This window comes from Lissotriton vulgaris, chromosome 9 (assembly GCF_964263255.1).
Source record: "Lissotriton vulgaris chromosome 9, aLisVul1.2, whole genome shotgun sequence".
In the NCBI taxonomy this organism is placed as follows: domain Eukaryota; kingdom Metazoa; phylum Chordata; class Amphibia; order Caudata; family Salamandridae; genus Lissotriton; species Lissotriton vulgaris.
In genome coordinates this window covers 626,935,775-626,952,433 of record NC_141697.1, presented here as the reverse complement: position 1 = coordinate 626,952,433, position 16,659 = coordinate 626,935,775, and the positions used below count along the sequence as shown (strand labels likewise).

General features: G+C 42.8%; 1 protein-coding gene across 1 annotated transcript in view; it reads right to left on the bottom strand.

Annotated features, from left to right (window-relative positions):
- Positions 1–3,595: 3,595 nt before the first annotated feature.
- LOC147691986 (cytochrome P450 2C16-like) overlaps positions 3,596–16,659 on the bottom strand; it is a 307,127-nt gene continuing 294,063 nt past the window's right edge. The window contains exon 9 of the mRNA XM_086938279.1: positions 3,596–4,881. Coding sequence (XP_086794405.1) covers positions 4,694–4,881 — 188 coding nt within the window. The 3' untranslated portion in view covers positions 3,596–4,693. The remainder of the gene's footprint in view (positions 4,882–16,659) is intronic.

Below are 16,659 nucleotides of genomic sequence, written 5' to 3'. Positions count from 1 at the left end.
AGGCAAATAGATCTAACCAAGGCTCTCCCGAATGCTGAAAGAGACCTTGTACGACCTCCGGATGGAGACGCCACTCATGATCCGCAAGGCACCGGTGGTTCAGTTCATCCGCTCTGACATTCAGAGAACCGGCCAGGTGTTGAACCACCAGGGAAAATGCTCTGTTATTCCAGCCAAGTGCCGAGATTCAGGGCCTCTTGACAGAGGTTCCACTCCCCACTCTGCCCTGCTTGTTGCAGTACCAAATGGCGGTAGTGTTGTCTGTGAACACCTCAACTAGCCTTCCTTTGAGGGATGGTAAAAAGGCTTTCAGCGAAAACCCGATCGCTCAAAACTCCAACAGGTTGATATGGAGCCTGGCTCCGCCTGAGGCCAGAGTCCTCTGATCTCCACCTCCCCCAGATGGCCGCCCGATCCTAGAAATGACACATCTGTCACTACCGTGAGATCTGGCTAGGGAAGAGAGAGGGATCTGCCTCTTACCCAATCGCGGTTTGTCAACCACCACCACAGGTCATTCATGGTACCCTCCGATATCTGAACTAGCTCTGTGAGATTTCCACGATGCTGTGGCCATTGGAACTTCAGGCCCCACTGCAGAGCCTGCATGTACCATCTGGCCTGGTCCACTAGCAGGATGCAGAAGGCCATGACACCCAACAGCCTCAGAGTCATTCTCACCGACATCCAGGATAGAGGCTGAGACATCAGTATTATAGCCTGACTATCCTGGCTTCACTGTTTGGGAGGATAAGCCTGAAACTGCACCATGTCCAGAACTCCTCCGATGGAAGGGAGCGTCTGAGAGGGAGTCAGGTGTGACTTCAGGATATTGATAATGAACCCCAGTGAATGCAGGAGGTTTGCCGTAGTCTGGAGGTGGGAGATGACTGTCTGGGATGAGCCCGCCTTCAACAACCAGTCATTGAGATTGGGGAACAATGAGACCCCTGATCTCCGCAGATGGTCTGTGACCATCTCACGAGACATACGGCCGGCCAATCTTGGCCTGATATGTACCCCAAGGTATCGACGGGCTAGATGGGGGGGAGGGGCAGGTCTCTGTCCAGCTGTGCGGCACAACTGTGGAATAAACTGGCGGTGGCTTTGAGACTTCAGCCAAATCTTTTATCTTTCAGGAAAAGCTTGAAATCCTGACTGTTTAATTCCGAGTAGTAACCAGTTCAGCACCCTGCCCTGCTTACACACATCAGCTCCAAGACGCCTCTGCATTTGAGCGCTTAATAAGCTTTATATAACATAACATAACATAACATAACATAACCTCTGCCATCACTTTGGTGAACACCTGAGGAGCACTGGTGAGGCTGAAGGGGAGCATGGTAAACTGAAATTGCTTGTGGCCCACCGTCAACCACAGGTAGCGACGGTAGGGCTGGCAGAACGGATGTTGAGTTGTTTGCATTGTCTCTTCTATCTTGTAGTGATATGCTCCGATTAGATTTTGAGTAGTGATGATGAATCTGCTATGCGGTGCACCAGTCTAGTATTGTGCCCAAGATAAGGTGTTTTTCTTATGTCAATAACAGTGGATAAAAAGTGGTGAAACTTATATCATGCATGAATTAAGCGAATACAAAAAAATATATATCATGAAATTGAAAAGGATAACAAAAAGCAAACATTTTTCTCGGGCCCCTTAACACAAATATTACACATCCGCGAAGTACAAATGAGATTGACTGCATTTCCATTGCACTTGGTCACAGACACATATGCTACTAAATTTCACTTTTTACTTAAGACCTGCTAAGGTTACTAGATATGTGTTGGGGTCGGGAGGGAAGGGTCTACCAATGTCCAAATAATACTAACTACCATCTACTATGGAATAACCATAATCCCACCAAGCACCTGTGATGAACAGTGGGTGTACTTTAGAAGAGCTTCAATGTGACATACCCCTGCCATTGTTATACATCATTTGGACTTGATGACATAGATCAATAAAATTAAGCTCTATATCTTATGCATGTGTAGAATACATTTGCATACATTTAGTGCATAGTATACTTACCAATGCATATTTTATATAAACATGCAAAAAATATGCATCCTTTTGTTTTAGGTATCAGTGTCAGATGTATCATGATAGGGCTTCCAGTTTTATGGCATTTTTTGTTTTACATTTCCATCTGAATTTATCCATATTTATTTTTGTCAACTTTATCTGTATTTATCCATATTTATTATGGGTTTTGTTAACAAAATAAAGTTGAAATTGGTATATTTCCACATTTATTTAACCAAGAAATATGCAGTCATTCTTGAATGACTACCAGGTGTCAGTGATAGGAACACCGGCAGAAGATAAATCAATGCACTTATATGAAAAAATGCACATTTCAGTATCAGCCTTGGGCATATATACTGCTGTTTAATCCTCTTTACTAAAATCCCTTTCTTTTTAACCCCCTTACCTATCAATCCACAATGGCAGTCATGGCCAAGTGTATTTAGAATCACTCAAAAAGCACCCAAATTCCGTTTTTATCCACATTTAAAAATAAATACAGACAAGAAAATAAATGGTTTTCTGTCTGTATTTATCTGTAAAAATCAGTAAAAATAGAAAACGGAGCCTTAATCATGGTGTGACATACGCATGCATGTGTTGGTTAGGTAGTGAGTTACTTTGTCTGGCTTTCTAAAGATTGTGAACTTTATTGTTGTGAGGCTGATGTGTATGCATGACTGCTTTCCTGTGTGTTGGTGCATAGGTATCATTAAATTTGATTACCGTGTATTCTTAGAATGGCAAGGTGACTTGTTCAGTGTGCTTGAGTGTGGCGCCAACTAGTGTCACTGACTGACAATTGCCTATTGTACAAGCTAAATATCATGTGTGGTATTGATGCAATATTTGCTTTGTCCTGAGTATATGGTCTTTATTTTTTTGCATTGTATTTCCCGTGGAGTTACAGATAAAAACATGCATTATATAAGCATTATCATAGGATCATTTTTTAGATGTTCCATACTTAAGAAACTCGTGTCTAGTTTTTTGATTTGTGAAGTGGGTCTCCATGTTTTGAACATTCTGTCTATTTACATAGAAGTCAACATTTTTAAAGTTTTGAAAGTCTTGGAAAACAAATATTCTAATGATTATAAAAATGCATATCTTTTTTATAATGAGGGTCTTTTTTATTAAGACATTATAATTTAACATTCAGTAGTACTCTTTTCTACCTTCATTAGAACCCAAAACAGAAGTTTTAACATTTCTTTAAAAGCCCACGACGTTATTTGATGGGAAGGAATTATTAGGCAATTGAGAAACTCATTTAATCTCATCAGTACTTGTTACATCACTGAATTTTGGAATACGATCCCCAAAACCTTACATTTTAATCTAACATACATAATTCGTGGTTTTCTCCAAAATCAGAGAAGCTCTATTTGTGCTAAAATTCAAGTAATGTGAATCTTTTTCTTTGGAATGAGATCAAGTATGCACTGGTTTGCAGCAAGTGTTGTCCAAGGTACCGACAGTATGGGTGTTCAGGTGCCTACGTGGTGTAGTATAAGCAAGTGCCCACAATTCGTCCCAAATCACAAACAACAATTCTACTTTATGATTCTTAAAGCATTTTGTCTTTATTTTTTATTGAACTAAACACTTTCCAGAGGCAGGTCTGCAGCCTGTATAACTACACCTGACCTCTTACATTGTGGTTTATGAATCTTCCTGTTTAAAAGTAAAGCTAAGGGAGAAGGCACATCCTAGACTAATGCAAAGGGTTTTAGTACCATATGCAAAGTGGCATATTTTCCAGACACCTCTTCTGACAATAGGCCACATAACCTGCTTGCATTGACCATCTACTTCCCCCGCTTGCTGTTAGCTTCTCTCACACCTACTTTTCTTGGCCTTATCTTAGAAACGGACCTGGAGCAAAACTATGTACTAGTAAGACATATAACAGGTATAATGGGGACAATGGGTAACACAACTCTTCTCAGTGTATGCAAGACTTAATTAATTAGGGTCAATTAGCCATTGTCTGGAAGGACTTTTGATCTTCCCAGCTTGCCTGAAGGTACTATCTCTGGTCTCAGGAATCATGAAGGTAATAGAAGGAGAAAGGAAACAATGCTCATACAGCCAACCTTACTTTCTGTAATGTCCACTCTTTGCAGTGGGTCACAAATGAAATTAAGGTTCAACCCTGGATTATGATCATGGCATTTAGGTGACTCAATACATGTGACTCCCTCCATAAATGATTAACTTCTCTACCCATTTGCATTTTTTCAGCTCTTGGGTTAATTGATTAGGAACTCATTAGAATGCACGCAAATATCAGGAGTAATATTTTAGCATATGCAGGATTTACTCATTAGTGTACCCATAGGGCCTGATTTAGATCTCTGTGAATTGGTTACTCCATCACAACGATGACGGGTAACCCGTCCACTGACATTTTAATTCCATTGTATCCAATGGGATGTATATTTCAGCAGACAGGATATCTGCCACCATTGTGACGGAGTAACCTATCTGCCGAGATCAAAATCAGGCCCTTAGTATATCCCATACTTACAGTTTTAAACCCCACAGTTTGCACAAACTTGGAACTCCAAATTATGTGTGTCCTCCTTTAAAAAAATATAACACAGATTGTTATTTTATTAAATGAGACTTTTAAAGTAAAAACAGGCCACTGGTTCATCCCAATCGAGGAATGAGGTGGAGTTGATACGGGTGAGGGATGTTTGAAAATCCACTCATCTCTGGGGTGAGGTTGATATTATCTGGATTTCCAACCGCTTTTAAAGTGAAGTTCTGCAGTATGGTGGTAAAAAACAAGAAGAGCTCCATGCGGGCAAGTCCCTCTCCGAGGCAAATGCGCTTTCCTGGAAGAAAAGACAAGATTCAATTACAATATTCATGAACAGAAACAAAGCACTATTGAATTAGGTGCAAGGAGGTCATGAACATTAAAGACATGATGACAGGGAAATGTGTGCCTCTCACTACCAGCCATAGCAAGCCTACAAATTATATGTTTAGGATAGTGTCTTCTGAATAAACATGAGCATGAATAAAGTACAAGTTATACTCTCAATATTTTACCCACTAAAGTAAGGTGGAGCAAGTTGGGACTAGTTAGACAGAAGGGTATTTTAAGGTCCTCAAGAAATCCCTGTAATTTGAAAACACAAGAGACTAGGACAGAAAGATGTCCTATGAAGCAACTCTCCTCCTTTATACAATACAAAACACACACATGATCTGCTGAAAAAGTGCTATGCGAAAAACCTTCCTTGCAAAAGTAGATACTGGCACGGGAGCACCTTTATGATGAAGCTTGCAGCTTAGAGCCTCATTTAGATGCCGGTTGGACCGCCACCAACCGCCTGTCTCTGGCAGTCCAATTGGTTGACAGCCCTTTGATACGACTGCAGAATTATGATACTGGCGGTAGGACCATTGTGTAGGGGGAAGACCGCTGCACCTGGCAGGATGAAGGATCCCGCCCCGGCGGCAGTTGGACTCCTATCCCTACAATGGAGTCTGTGCCTGCGCAGGCACCGTAGTAAGTAGAGATTAGGATGTCTGTTTCCGACTGCCTTTTCATGATGGTCCCACCAACATGAAAAGGCAGCCAGAAAGGTACTTTGGGAGCCCCAAGCAGGTCCCTCGTGGGCTACTGCTAAGTGGCCCTTGGGGTACACCTAGGGCTCCCATAAATCCATGAACCTTGTGCCAAGCATCACATGGTGCTTGGCATATGGTGCATGGATGTGCACCACATGCACAAAGCACCTTTTCCTACTGCAGCTTGTGCTGCGGCCCTTTTACTGGCCCACAACACAAGCCACAGTAGTAAAAGGCACTTTACGACTGCCTGCACGGCGATCCGATCAAAATAGGGCAGGTGGGACCACTGACTCATTGTTGGATGGACACTTACCCGCAAGCATCTGACCACCATTGCAATGAGGGCCTTAGTGTGGGCCAAGCATTACTTCTTTGAGACATTGATTGAGAGCTATAGAAATGTGATTATTCCTTGGGACTTTAAATTAGGGTAAAATATTATCCCTGCACGAGCAACAAACTCTCTATTTTGAGGTATGGAAACCATGCACTATTACAGAGTGGATACTCTATATCACATTAAGAAACACCATTCAGAACATGTTACCCATTTGATGTACACATTGCTTATTGATTTGTGTACACATTTCTTATTTGTGCATAATGTATATTTATTATTAAGATTAAGGGAGTCATTTAGAGTTTAGTGATCATAACCATGATGGATATCCAGACCTCCTGATCACAAGTACATTAGGATACAAAGCACTTTTATTAATGAGGATGGGATATACATCACATTTGTGCTGTATAACCCATCCACCAAACTCTAAGCCCCTAAGTCTGCAAACAGGAACAAGTCATTTGCATAATATTACTTTGGATTTTTCACAAAGGACTTTGTGCAGCCATTGTTAGGGCAGGCTCTTTCTGTTTTCCACTGATAAACTTGGCAATTTGTTTCACCGGTTGAAGGGGAGATCTCATGCACATTTCCAATCAGATCTAAAATGCTATGTTTTCACTAACGAGACACCTCTTTAAGGTGAACATCTGAAGAATTGTTTAAACATCAAGGAAATGTTTTACAAACGTTAAATGCATAGCAAATATTAAATGTTAACATGTGTTGGCAGATTGAATCAGGACTAGAGGCTTCCATCCTTTAGAGAGAAGTACTAGTCTCATCAATCCTAATGATGCAGGGCTACAGTCTTTCTCCAGAGTGAGCTGGATTTTTGTGTTGCTGTTTATTCAGAATCAAATTTGTATTAATACATACCAGCTCACTTTCTATCCTGATGTGAGAAAATCTGATTTCAATACCAATAATGTAAAAGGAGCAAATAAAGCAGTAAAAGAGGACAGGGTAAATACATTTTAAAAGTGGTGATATAAAAGTGGTATAAAGGAAAAAAAGACCAGAAGGGTTGAAGGGCTAGAGGGTGTTCTGAGTGTATTTTTTGTGACATTCTTGCAATGGTAATTTATTCAGACTTCAGGTATAAGCTAGCAATTATTGACTGCAGTTTTCCTTTTATCTTGACTTCTCAAACATTCCATTGCCCCTGACAACCTATGGGTTCTTTGGCATGTATTCAACCTCCTTGGTATAAACATCATTGATGGATGTGACAATAATGTTGAATGTGGGAAATACTTTCTAATTTTAGACACATCTAAAATGTAATTATTTATTTATTTATGTGTTTAAAAAAAAGGACCTGTGATAGTACGATCACTTGGGTAGTGGCAATACACAGTAGAATTATCTCCCAAGGCCCCACTGTAACACAAACTATCTTGTCTTGTGCTTATACTATGAAACCATCTCCCATCAGCACTCAAAGACCCTATCCTCGCAAGTCTCGAACAGTTGGACCTATCAAAAAACAACATAATGTTTTAATGAATTATAATTCTGTCAGGGATTGCATGCTAACCTTTTTGCCCCTCTACAACTGTAGACCAAGCTGAAACAGCCTAGGCAATAGCCTAGGCTCAGTGATTCCATGCACAAACAAGATGGGGAATTTACAAGGTAGAATCTTCCTGGTACACCTCCTAAGTTTCCCATACTTCCCATTAAATTATCAGCACAACGAACAGAATGTAATCTGACCATTCATTCTACCAAGCTAGTTTACCTAACAGCCTTAATTTCTAAATTTACCGGCCAGACTTACAATTTATGTACCAAAATACCACCACCCTAAATCCTATCAGAAGAATCCACCGGAATTCAACAAGCTTCTTAACAAGCTTCTTAACTGCTCAGTAACATGTGAAACTTCCAAAAGAGACCTTTCCCTGTCATTTAAAACTAACAACACCTTGGTCATTTCTCACCCAGTTTGATAGTACCATGTTTCTTCCTAATCAAGGTCTCCCAGTCCCTAGGAACCTTAAAAGAGATTCTAAAATTCGGCTGGAAGACTCCAGTTATTTTTAAAATCTTAGAAACCAAACTGTGACACTGTTGTATGGATGGTGGATTCATTGTCAACATTGCTAAGTTAGCATGAGCTTCGCTGCCATTATGCTGCTTTAGTGCACAACACTACATGCGTTCATTTTGCAAGACTTTGTTTGTGCCCTTTTCACATGAAAACTGTCTGCTTTTCGCGTTCTCTGCTGTGCTCTGAAGTTTAGTCTTCACACGATGTACAAGGTCGATAATCAATGCCCCTTGGTATTCTGTTCTGGTCAGTCCCTCACACCTAGATATAACATGACACACTGCTGCACTTATCGAAATCATATGCTTTAATATTGCAATCTAAGCATGTTGATCAGGCACTTGGAAAGAGATCTTTTCAGAGAGAAGAGCTGTGCTTGTCCTGAGATGTAAACCTTTCATCTAGCCTTGAGGTATGGGGTCTGCTGACAAAGCCCAGAGGTGTTATTTTTTTAATAATATACTACTTCTTAGCACGGGGAGGGTGGTAGGGACTGTAGGCCTTTTCCACTGTGTTTATAAAATGATATCCCTGTTTGTATTCTATGGAATTGTGACAATTCTGACAATATTGTTTCGATGCATTTTACTGCTAGTAATGGCACGTGTAATGTACCATAGAGCATTTTAGTTAAAATAAACATTTTAAACTATACCGTGACTCTGAATACTCTTATTGTGGACACGTTTGAGTGAGTGAGGAAAAGAGGTATCTTGCTCCCGCGATTCCTAAGAGAGTTGGGAGTGTCGTGTTTTGGGTTGTCTAATCATTAGTAGCTTCACTGTTAGTCGGAGAAACAAAAAGGCACTATTGCTAGTCGGTTTTGGGGATTTTGGGTACTGAGGTGATAGGTTGGTACACCACTATCTTCCGAGGTCCTGGTTTCTGCGCATAGTTCTGTATATGTGCAGAATCCCTACAACACCACCAACATTGAATCAAACAAAACCTTGACAACAGCATTCTGTGAAATGTCAAATCCATGGCGAACTTGACTTGGCTTGTGTAAGAAATTAGGTTGTTGGTTGACTGAGGTGTGAGCCCTGGTGAAGCAGTTACCACAATCTTTGTCAGGGTGAGGCCCAAGCCAACACTAAATTAACTTTTGCTCAACCCTCTGGTTGGCACATGGCAGTCAGGCTTTACTTGGAGGCACTGTGTGAAGTCTTTGTGGAGCAATTCAAACAGTGCTAAAATGAAAACACCGCACAACAAGGACCCCACACCAAGTTAGACAAATAGTGTTCTTTTTAAAAAATATAACACAAACCAAAACGGCATAAAGCTAATCAGTATAACTGGAGATATGTAATTTTAAAGATTTTAGTGACAAATAGCGCTAAAAAGCACAAAGCACCCACTGTGGATATTCGTACACACCAGACTGGGACAAAGTCACAAGTTCAGGCCTTTCGCGATGAAGCACGGGCCGGCTACAGGGACCCAGTTAGGCCTGCTGAACAGAGTACCTTAAATCCTGGTCTGTGGAGCATTGGGAGAATCCGCCTCGAAGATACGTTGCGTAGCCGAAGTGATTTTTTCGGTTCGGAGGTGTGGCAAGGCTGTGATGCAAGATCATGCATTGTCGTTGAGGATTCCATCAATGATGGCTTGCGATGTGAAGTCTGGCATCAAAGATGAATCGTGCAGTCAGCGCGATGCGTCGGCTCCAAGGAGCTGCAAGGCTGCATTGAGGTTACTGTTGATGAGAGATGTGAAGCCTGTGTTAAAGATGCATTACACAGCATCAGTCCTGAAGAGGTTACGGGCTGCAGCACCAAAGCAGGACTTTTGGGAGAGGTGCAATCCACATAGTAGTGGCGATACATTGGTTCTGCTCGGGGTTGCACCATGAGCAGAGGAGATGCAGCACTTCCGCTGGATCCACAGAGATTGGCAGAGCATTTTAAGCCCACTTCCAAGAGTGTAGGACTAAGGTGGCACCACTTGGCAGGGTAGACTCACAGATGGCAGAGTCCAGGTGCAAGTGCAAGGTTGTTGGAAGCCTGTTGAGTCCATAAGGCTTCAGATCAGCAGGCTAGCCAACTAGCCCTTGGTGTCACTATGGGGAACTTGGTTCTAAAGATGCAGGTGCAGTCCTTCTCACCCAAGCAAAGGGGTAGCAGGCAGCGGGTCAGCACAGCAGAGCAGAAATCCTTCAGATCAGCAGTGCAGTAGAGTGGTCTTCCTTTCAGAGGCCCAGCAGTCCTCCTTCCTAATAGAGTTTCCACAGGTCCAGAAGTGAACTGAAGAGTTAATGTCTGTGGTCCAATATTTATACCCAGTTGTGTCTTTGAAGTGGGGAGAAGCTTCTACAGGCAGGCCTTTGAAGTGCCTGGCTCCAGACTACCTGCATGGGGCACACAGCCCTTTGTGTGGAGAAAGGACGCAGCCTATTCAAGTGTAAGTGGGGCTGCCAGTGATGGCCCATCCAGGCACACCTAAGCTCCCTAATGTGTGTGGCTGGCTAAGAGTAATATGCAAAGCCCAACTTTCAACAACACCCAGTCATGTGACCCAGAGACAGGCTGCCTGCACTAAATGGCTAAGGCAAGAAAATATAAACTTGTCTAAAAATGGCATTTTGCAAATGTATAATTGAATATCTGACTTCACCATAAGATAATCATTTCCATTATAATTCCAAAGATACCAAACATGAACTGTTTACCTATACCCATTTGGAAATTAGAGCTTATTAAATGTAATAAGGTAACTACTATGATATCCTATGGGAGAGGTAGGCCTTGGAGTAGTGAAAAATGAAAGGTGAAACTTAAAAATATATGTCCCACTTTTGACATACACTACACTCTGCCTTCTAGGCTGGACACAGCCTACCCTAAGGGGTGACTTACATGTATTAAAAAGGAAGATTTGTCCGTGGCAAAAGGTTTATGTTGTCAGGTTGAAATGGCAGATTAAAACTGCACATACAGGCTGCAATGGTGGGCATGAAACATGTTTAAAGTGCTACTTAAGCAGGTGGCACAATCAGTGCTTCAGGCCCACTATTAACATTTAAATTACAGGCCATAGGCACAGGTAGCGCCATTTTACTAGGGACTTAAAAGTAAATTAAATATGCCAATTGGGCATACGCCAATTCTACTATGTTTTAAGGAGAGAGCAGAAGCATTTTGGCAGTGATCAGCAATGGTAAAGTGAGCAGAGTATTTAAAGCCAACAAAACCGGGTTAAAAAAACAGGAGGGTGAAGGCAAAAAGTTTGGGGATGGCCCAGCAGAAAGGACAAAGTACATCATCTAGGCATAACTGTAGGGAGGTGCTTTACCAACCAATTAATCACCTACATGAGCAGACAACACCACATGGAGAACTATGATTTGGGCTTTTGCTCTGAATTGAGAACTGAAAGTGCCAGCCTCAGGATTTTAGATGGCATACAGCATATCCTAGATGATACCTGTGTTCTTGTCCACTTTGATATTTCAGCTGCAGACAATATATTTGATTATGGTAGATTAATCCACAGCATGGGTTATCATATAAGACTTTGTGTCTGTTTTTTTTCTAAATTTGTTTGACATCGTACTTAAGAAATCATCAACAAGTACCAGAAATTGATGCCCACATCTATGATATGTGCTATGCAAACAAGTGATGGACGTATTGCTGAATAAATCATACATTATCCCCAGTCAAGAGATCTGGGTTAAATCCATTGTACTTTAGCTCACCATGCCACCCCAGTTTAGACCCAGCCATATGCAAATCAGTGCTGATCTTTGCCTCATGGGAACAGTCCAGCCTGAACTGCCCAGCCAGGTCCTCCCTGGACTGGAAACCAGCATCCTGGGACCGGTTTTGGTGTACTATCCTTCATCAGCCAGACTAGCTTGAATCCAGTGGCACAGTGAGGAAGGGACCCACGTCTGGGCATACCCATCCATCTAAGGGTGAAAGGTGCTTCGCAAACAAATGATGGATAGAACACTGAAAAAATCATACATTCCTCCCAGTCAAGAAATTTGGTTAAATCCATCATTCTTTTGCTCACCATTCCACCCCAGTTTAGTAAACTAATATTAGAAATATGCTGTGTATGATATTGTATTCACTAATAATCAAACTCTGTTTACCACAAAGGAAGGTAAGTTCAAAGTTCAGCAAGCAAAGCAATTACAAGAAAAGACAAGCTGAGCAGGGATGGGAAGGGAACCTGCAGGAACAAAAGCTCGACCAGAAACAAAGTGGCAGTGAAGTAGCCAAAACAATGTGGCATGTTGCCAGGCACTTGAGTTGGGGCAGGAGGAGGTTTTATAAGGCTGCTTCTGATCTTGTCCTGAAAGTCCTGCCCTAGAACCCAAAAAGGATGTCCTTTAGGTCTAACATAGCCTAATTAAGTAAACGCCTCTTCTCATCTTCAATAACCTGTTTTCTTAAACTCTCATAATTTTAAGGGATGTGTGGAAACCAATATCCAGAATCAGGAATGTAAGGTTTTCTCCACCTTTGCACTTCACACAATCTTGAGTTCCTGTCTGACCTGACAAGCCCCCACTTTCTGACACATGTTTGCTGAGGCTTTTGCTCTTTTGCCACTACATTAAGTTCCTCCTATATTATTTTCCTGACACTTTTTCATCTTTGTTTAGGCCCATGTAAATTTTGCATCACATCCCTATAATCCTTCATGCCCATAGCCCCTTGTGAGTTATTTATTTCCTTTCCATGCCACTTCCTTTTTCTGAGTAGCATTGATGATTGTGTTGTAGCTTATCACAACATACCACCCAATATAGTCGCCATTGCCAGCCGCCAGCCACTAGGAGGGACCTGCATGTCCCAGAGTGTCCTGTGCCAAGAGGCACCACCTGCAGTTTTCCTGTGCCTGGAGGTGTATTTAAGCATCTTGTGGCTCTCACAGAGCGGGAACCACCAACGCCAGCCACTAGCTGCCAGCCACTAGGAGGGGACTGCAAGTCCCAGGGTTTCCTTCGCCAGGAGGTGCCGCCTGTAGTTTTCCCATGCCTGGAGGCGCATTTAAGCATCTTGCGCCTCCCACAGCATGGTAGCCACCAATGCCAGCCGCCAGCTGCCAGCCACTAGGAGGAGACTGCAAGTCCCAGAGTGTCAAATATACTAAACTTAATAGTGTGTGTGTGCCAGCTAACTCAGAGGTCACTAGAAACTTTCTGATAACCGCATAAACATGACAACTTTGTTTAAGATACGACTTAACATTTCTGAGAAATGTTTAGGGCAATTTGTAGTTAAGAGGGCATGTATCTCTGCAGAAGTCCTTGCAACTTGCGGATCATAGGTTTCTTTGGCCGTGGTCAATGGCACAGTTTTTTGTAAAAGAATGGCTTTCATTCTGCTTAAAGTATCAATTCATATAGAAGAGATCTCAGTGAAGGCCATAGAGGCGACTCCCGGTCTGTCTTGGTTGTAAGATTGAACACAATAATACAAATTGCACACTATGAGTGTGGGGAATTCGCTGTCTGTATTCTCAAGCGACATCTTGAATGCTTGTAGTTCAACTCGCTGAGCTGTACAATCTCCTGGAGATTAAGTTTTAGTGACCATAGGTCGAAATTTGCCATCGCGCCAACAACCTTTAACGATCGCGCACGCCGCACTATAGGCATGTTTACCCTCTGTAGCGAGTTGGGCTGATCCGTCAGTATAAATGATACATTCATACTGCTCCAGAGGCAGAATTTGAGTAGGCAGAGGACATTCCTGTTCATACTGTAGAAATGCTTGTGTTTTCAAATATGGATCAAAAACGTATTCAAAGTCTGTCGCAGCAAGAGAATTAACCCATTGTATCCATCTCGGATGTAAAGCCTTCGCATTCAGAATGCTTGCTTTTGTCACTTCCTCTAATGCAGGTACAGGTGTAACGACCATAATGCGTTTTCCCATGTGCGAGGGCTCTCTCTTTTGCTGCTGCAGTTTGAATCACTGTCAGAATTTTTCTGTAGATGTGAATTTCATTTCTGTTTGAGTGTACAAGTGTGATTTGTAAGCTATTGGGACTTTTTCACCTTTGTTAAAAGTTAAGTAAGTGAATCCGCATTGTCCTGGAATGATTCGGATCATTAAGTTGCGTAGTTTGTGCGAGTTTGTAAATGTGTTGTTGCTTACATCTGTTTGCAATGAACGCAAAATTTCTGTGTGTTTTTGAGTCCAATTAACCATTTTAAAATCAGGTTTGATTAATTCGTAGAGAGGTTTAACCCTTTCTGCGTAGTTTAGAATGTAAGTTCTTCCGAAACTTAAGAATCCTACAATCGACTGTAAGTTTTTCAGCGTTTTTAGGTCTCACCTAAGCCATCATGTTAGCAATGCTTTGACGATATATAAAGTAAGGGCTTTCAAAAGTGCTCCCAATGTGCGGATTGGGTACAGTGCATGTGCGCCAGGCGCGCACCATTTGTCCACTTGCTGATCGATTTCGTGGCCGCTTTGATGTTCTCAGTGAGCCACGCGGCCACTGAGAACTTTAAAGCGGCCACAAAAGTGATCACCGTTTGCCATCCAAAGCCCTCACTTTACTTCTTTGCTTGTTTTCATTAGGGGTGGGCGGACATTTTCGTTTCTCCCACGGAATGTGCGGAAATTTGCGCCTTCCGCAAAGAAGGCGGAAAAACGGGGCAAATTTCTGCGCATTCGCGGGCGGAATGGAAGTTGGCTGCCCACCCACCTCCTGCTTCCCACCAGCCTTCTGCCTGCCTCCCGCCCTCCTTATTAAATTATATTTAAAAGCTAAAATACAACTTAAATAAAACGTACCTTATTGCGCCGCAAACTTCCCCATCGCGGTTTCATCTTGGAAACTGCGCATGCGCGGGAGCCTGCGCATGCGCAGTCCTGGCGAGGAATGCGCATCTCTGAGTGCACTCTCCCTGCTCACTTACACAGGCTTCTCCACTATAACCCTGTTTTCGTAAATATTACTCAGCTCCCATCTTTAACCCAGCCCTTCTTCTTTTATTTACTCTGCTCTCTGTTGTTTGCATTTTTATATAGCACTAACTCAATCCGAAGGTAATGGAGCACTGTACCTGAGTTAAGTTACACATTTTTGTAGGCAATGGGAGATTTAGTGCAAATAATGTTCCCGGAATCACAGGGTGGCTTCCCCATTTCCAAAGTTGGCGCGCACCATTTGTCCGCCTGCTGATCGATTTTGTGACCGCTTTGATGTTCTCAGTGAGCTACGCGGCCACTGAGAACTTTAAAGTGGCCGCAAAAGTGATCACCATTCGCCATCCAAAGCCCTCACTTTACTTCTTTGCTTGTTTTCATTAGGGGTGGGCGGACATTTTTGTTTCCCCCACGGAATGTGCGGAAATTTGCGCCTTCCGCAAAGAAGGCGGAAAAACGGGGCATATTTCTGCACATTCGCGGGCGGAATGGAAGTTGGCTGCCCGCCCGCCTCCTGCTTCCCACCCGCCTCCTGCCTGCCTCCTGCCCTCCTTATTAAATTATATTTAAAGGCTAAAATAAAACTTAAATAAAACGTACCTTATTGCGCCGCAAACTTCCCCATCGCGGTTTCATCTTGGAACCTGCGCATGCGCGGGAGCCTGTGCATGCGCAGTCTTGGCGAGGAATGCGCATCTCTGAGTGCACTCTCCCTGCTCACTTACACAGGCTTCTCCACTATAACCCTGTTTTCGGAAATTTTACTCAGCTCTCATCTTTAACCCAGCCCTTCTTCTTTTATTTACTCTGCTCTCTGTTGTTTGCATTTTTATATAGCGCTAACTGAATCCGAAGGTAATGGAGCACTGTACCTGAGTTATGTTACACATTTTTGTAGGCAATGGGAGATTTAGTGCAAATAATGTTCCCGGAATCACAGGGTGGCTTCCCAATTTCCAAAGTTGGCAGCTCTGGTTTTTGCGCCAAATGCTCACCCCTTCTAATTGCAACACTTCCACCTGTGACGCAGTCCCACGGCACTTTCCATGCCTCTCATTTCTCCATCAACCCTCAATACCCTGTCTCCTTAGCCTCCCCTGCCTGTCCCTTCTAACTGCTTCCCTAGCCCCTCACATTCTCAGCAGCGGCCTTGCGGTGGGAACGGTTTCCATGGTTACCATATGTCCGCCTCGTGGTTCCTCGCTGCGATGCAGGGCTCTGAAGGGCTCTGACCCTCCCGGGACTGTGTAACCAACATTCAGACGGTTTATGAATTGCCAAAGCACTCTAATATGAGTATATCGATTGTTCAGTAACAATTTACAATAAATCAAAACATGGGCCCTTGTTTTGATTTATTGTAAATTGTTACTGAACAATCGATATACTCATATTAGAGTGCTTTGGCAATTCATAAACCAGATAGCAGTAGTTTTCTACTCAAGGGAGTGGTTCAGGTTTGTCCACTCGCCGGTTAGCACCTAGGAGACTTACATTATTTATAACTGAATGCGTATAAACTGGCAGTGCACCCATTTATAACTGATCTAAAAACCTTCCTTTCTCTAGACATTCAGACGGTGGGCTTTGACCCCACTAGCTAATGACCATACGGCAGCACCGCCTCCCACAGTCTAACAGCTCTTCCTGTGGAGAACTGCCGGTCCTCGAGGACAGGGCACGGCTGTGGACTACTCTGCACACTGACAAGCACTTCGTGAAAAACAAA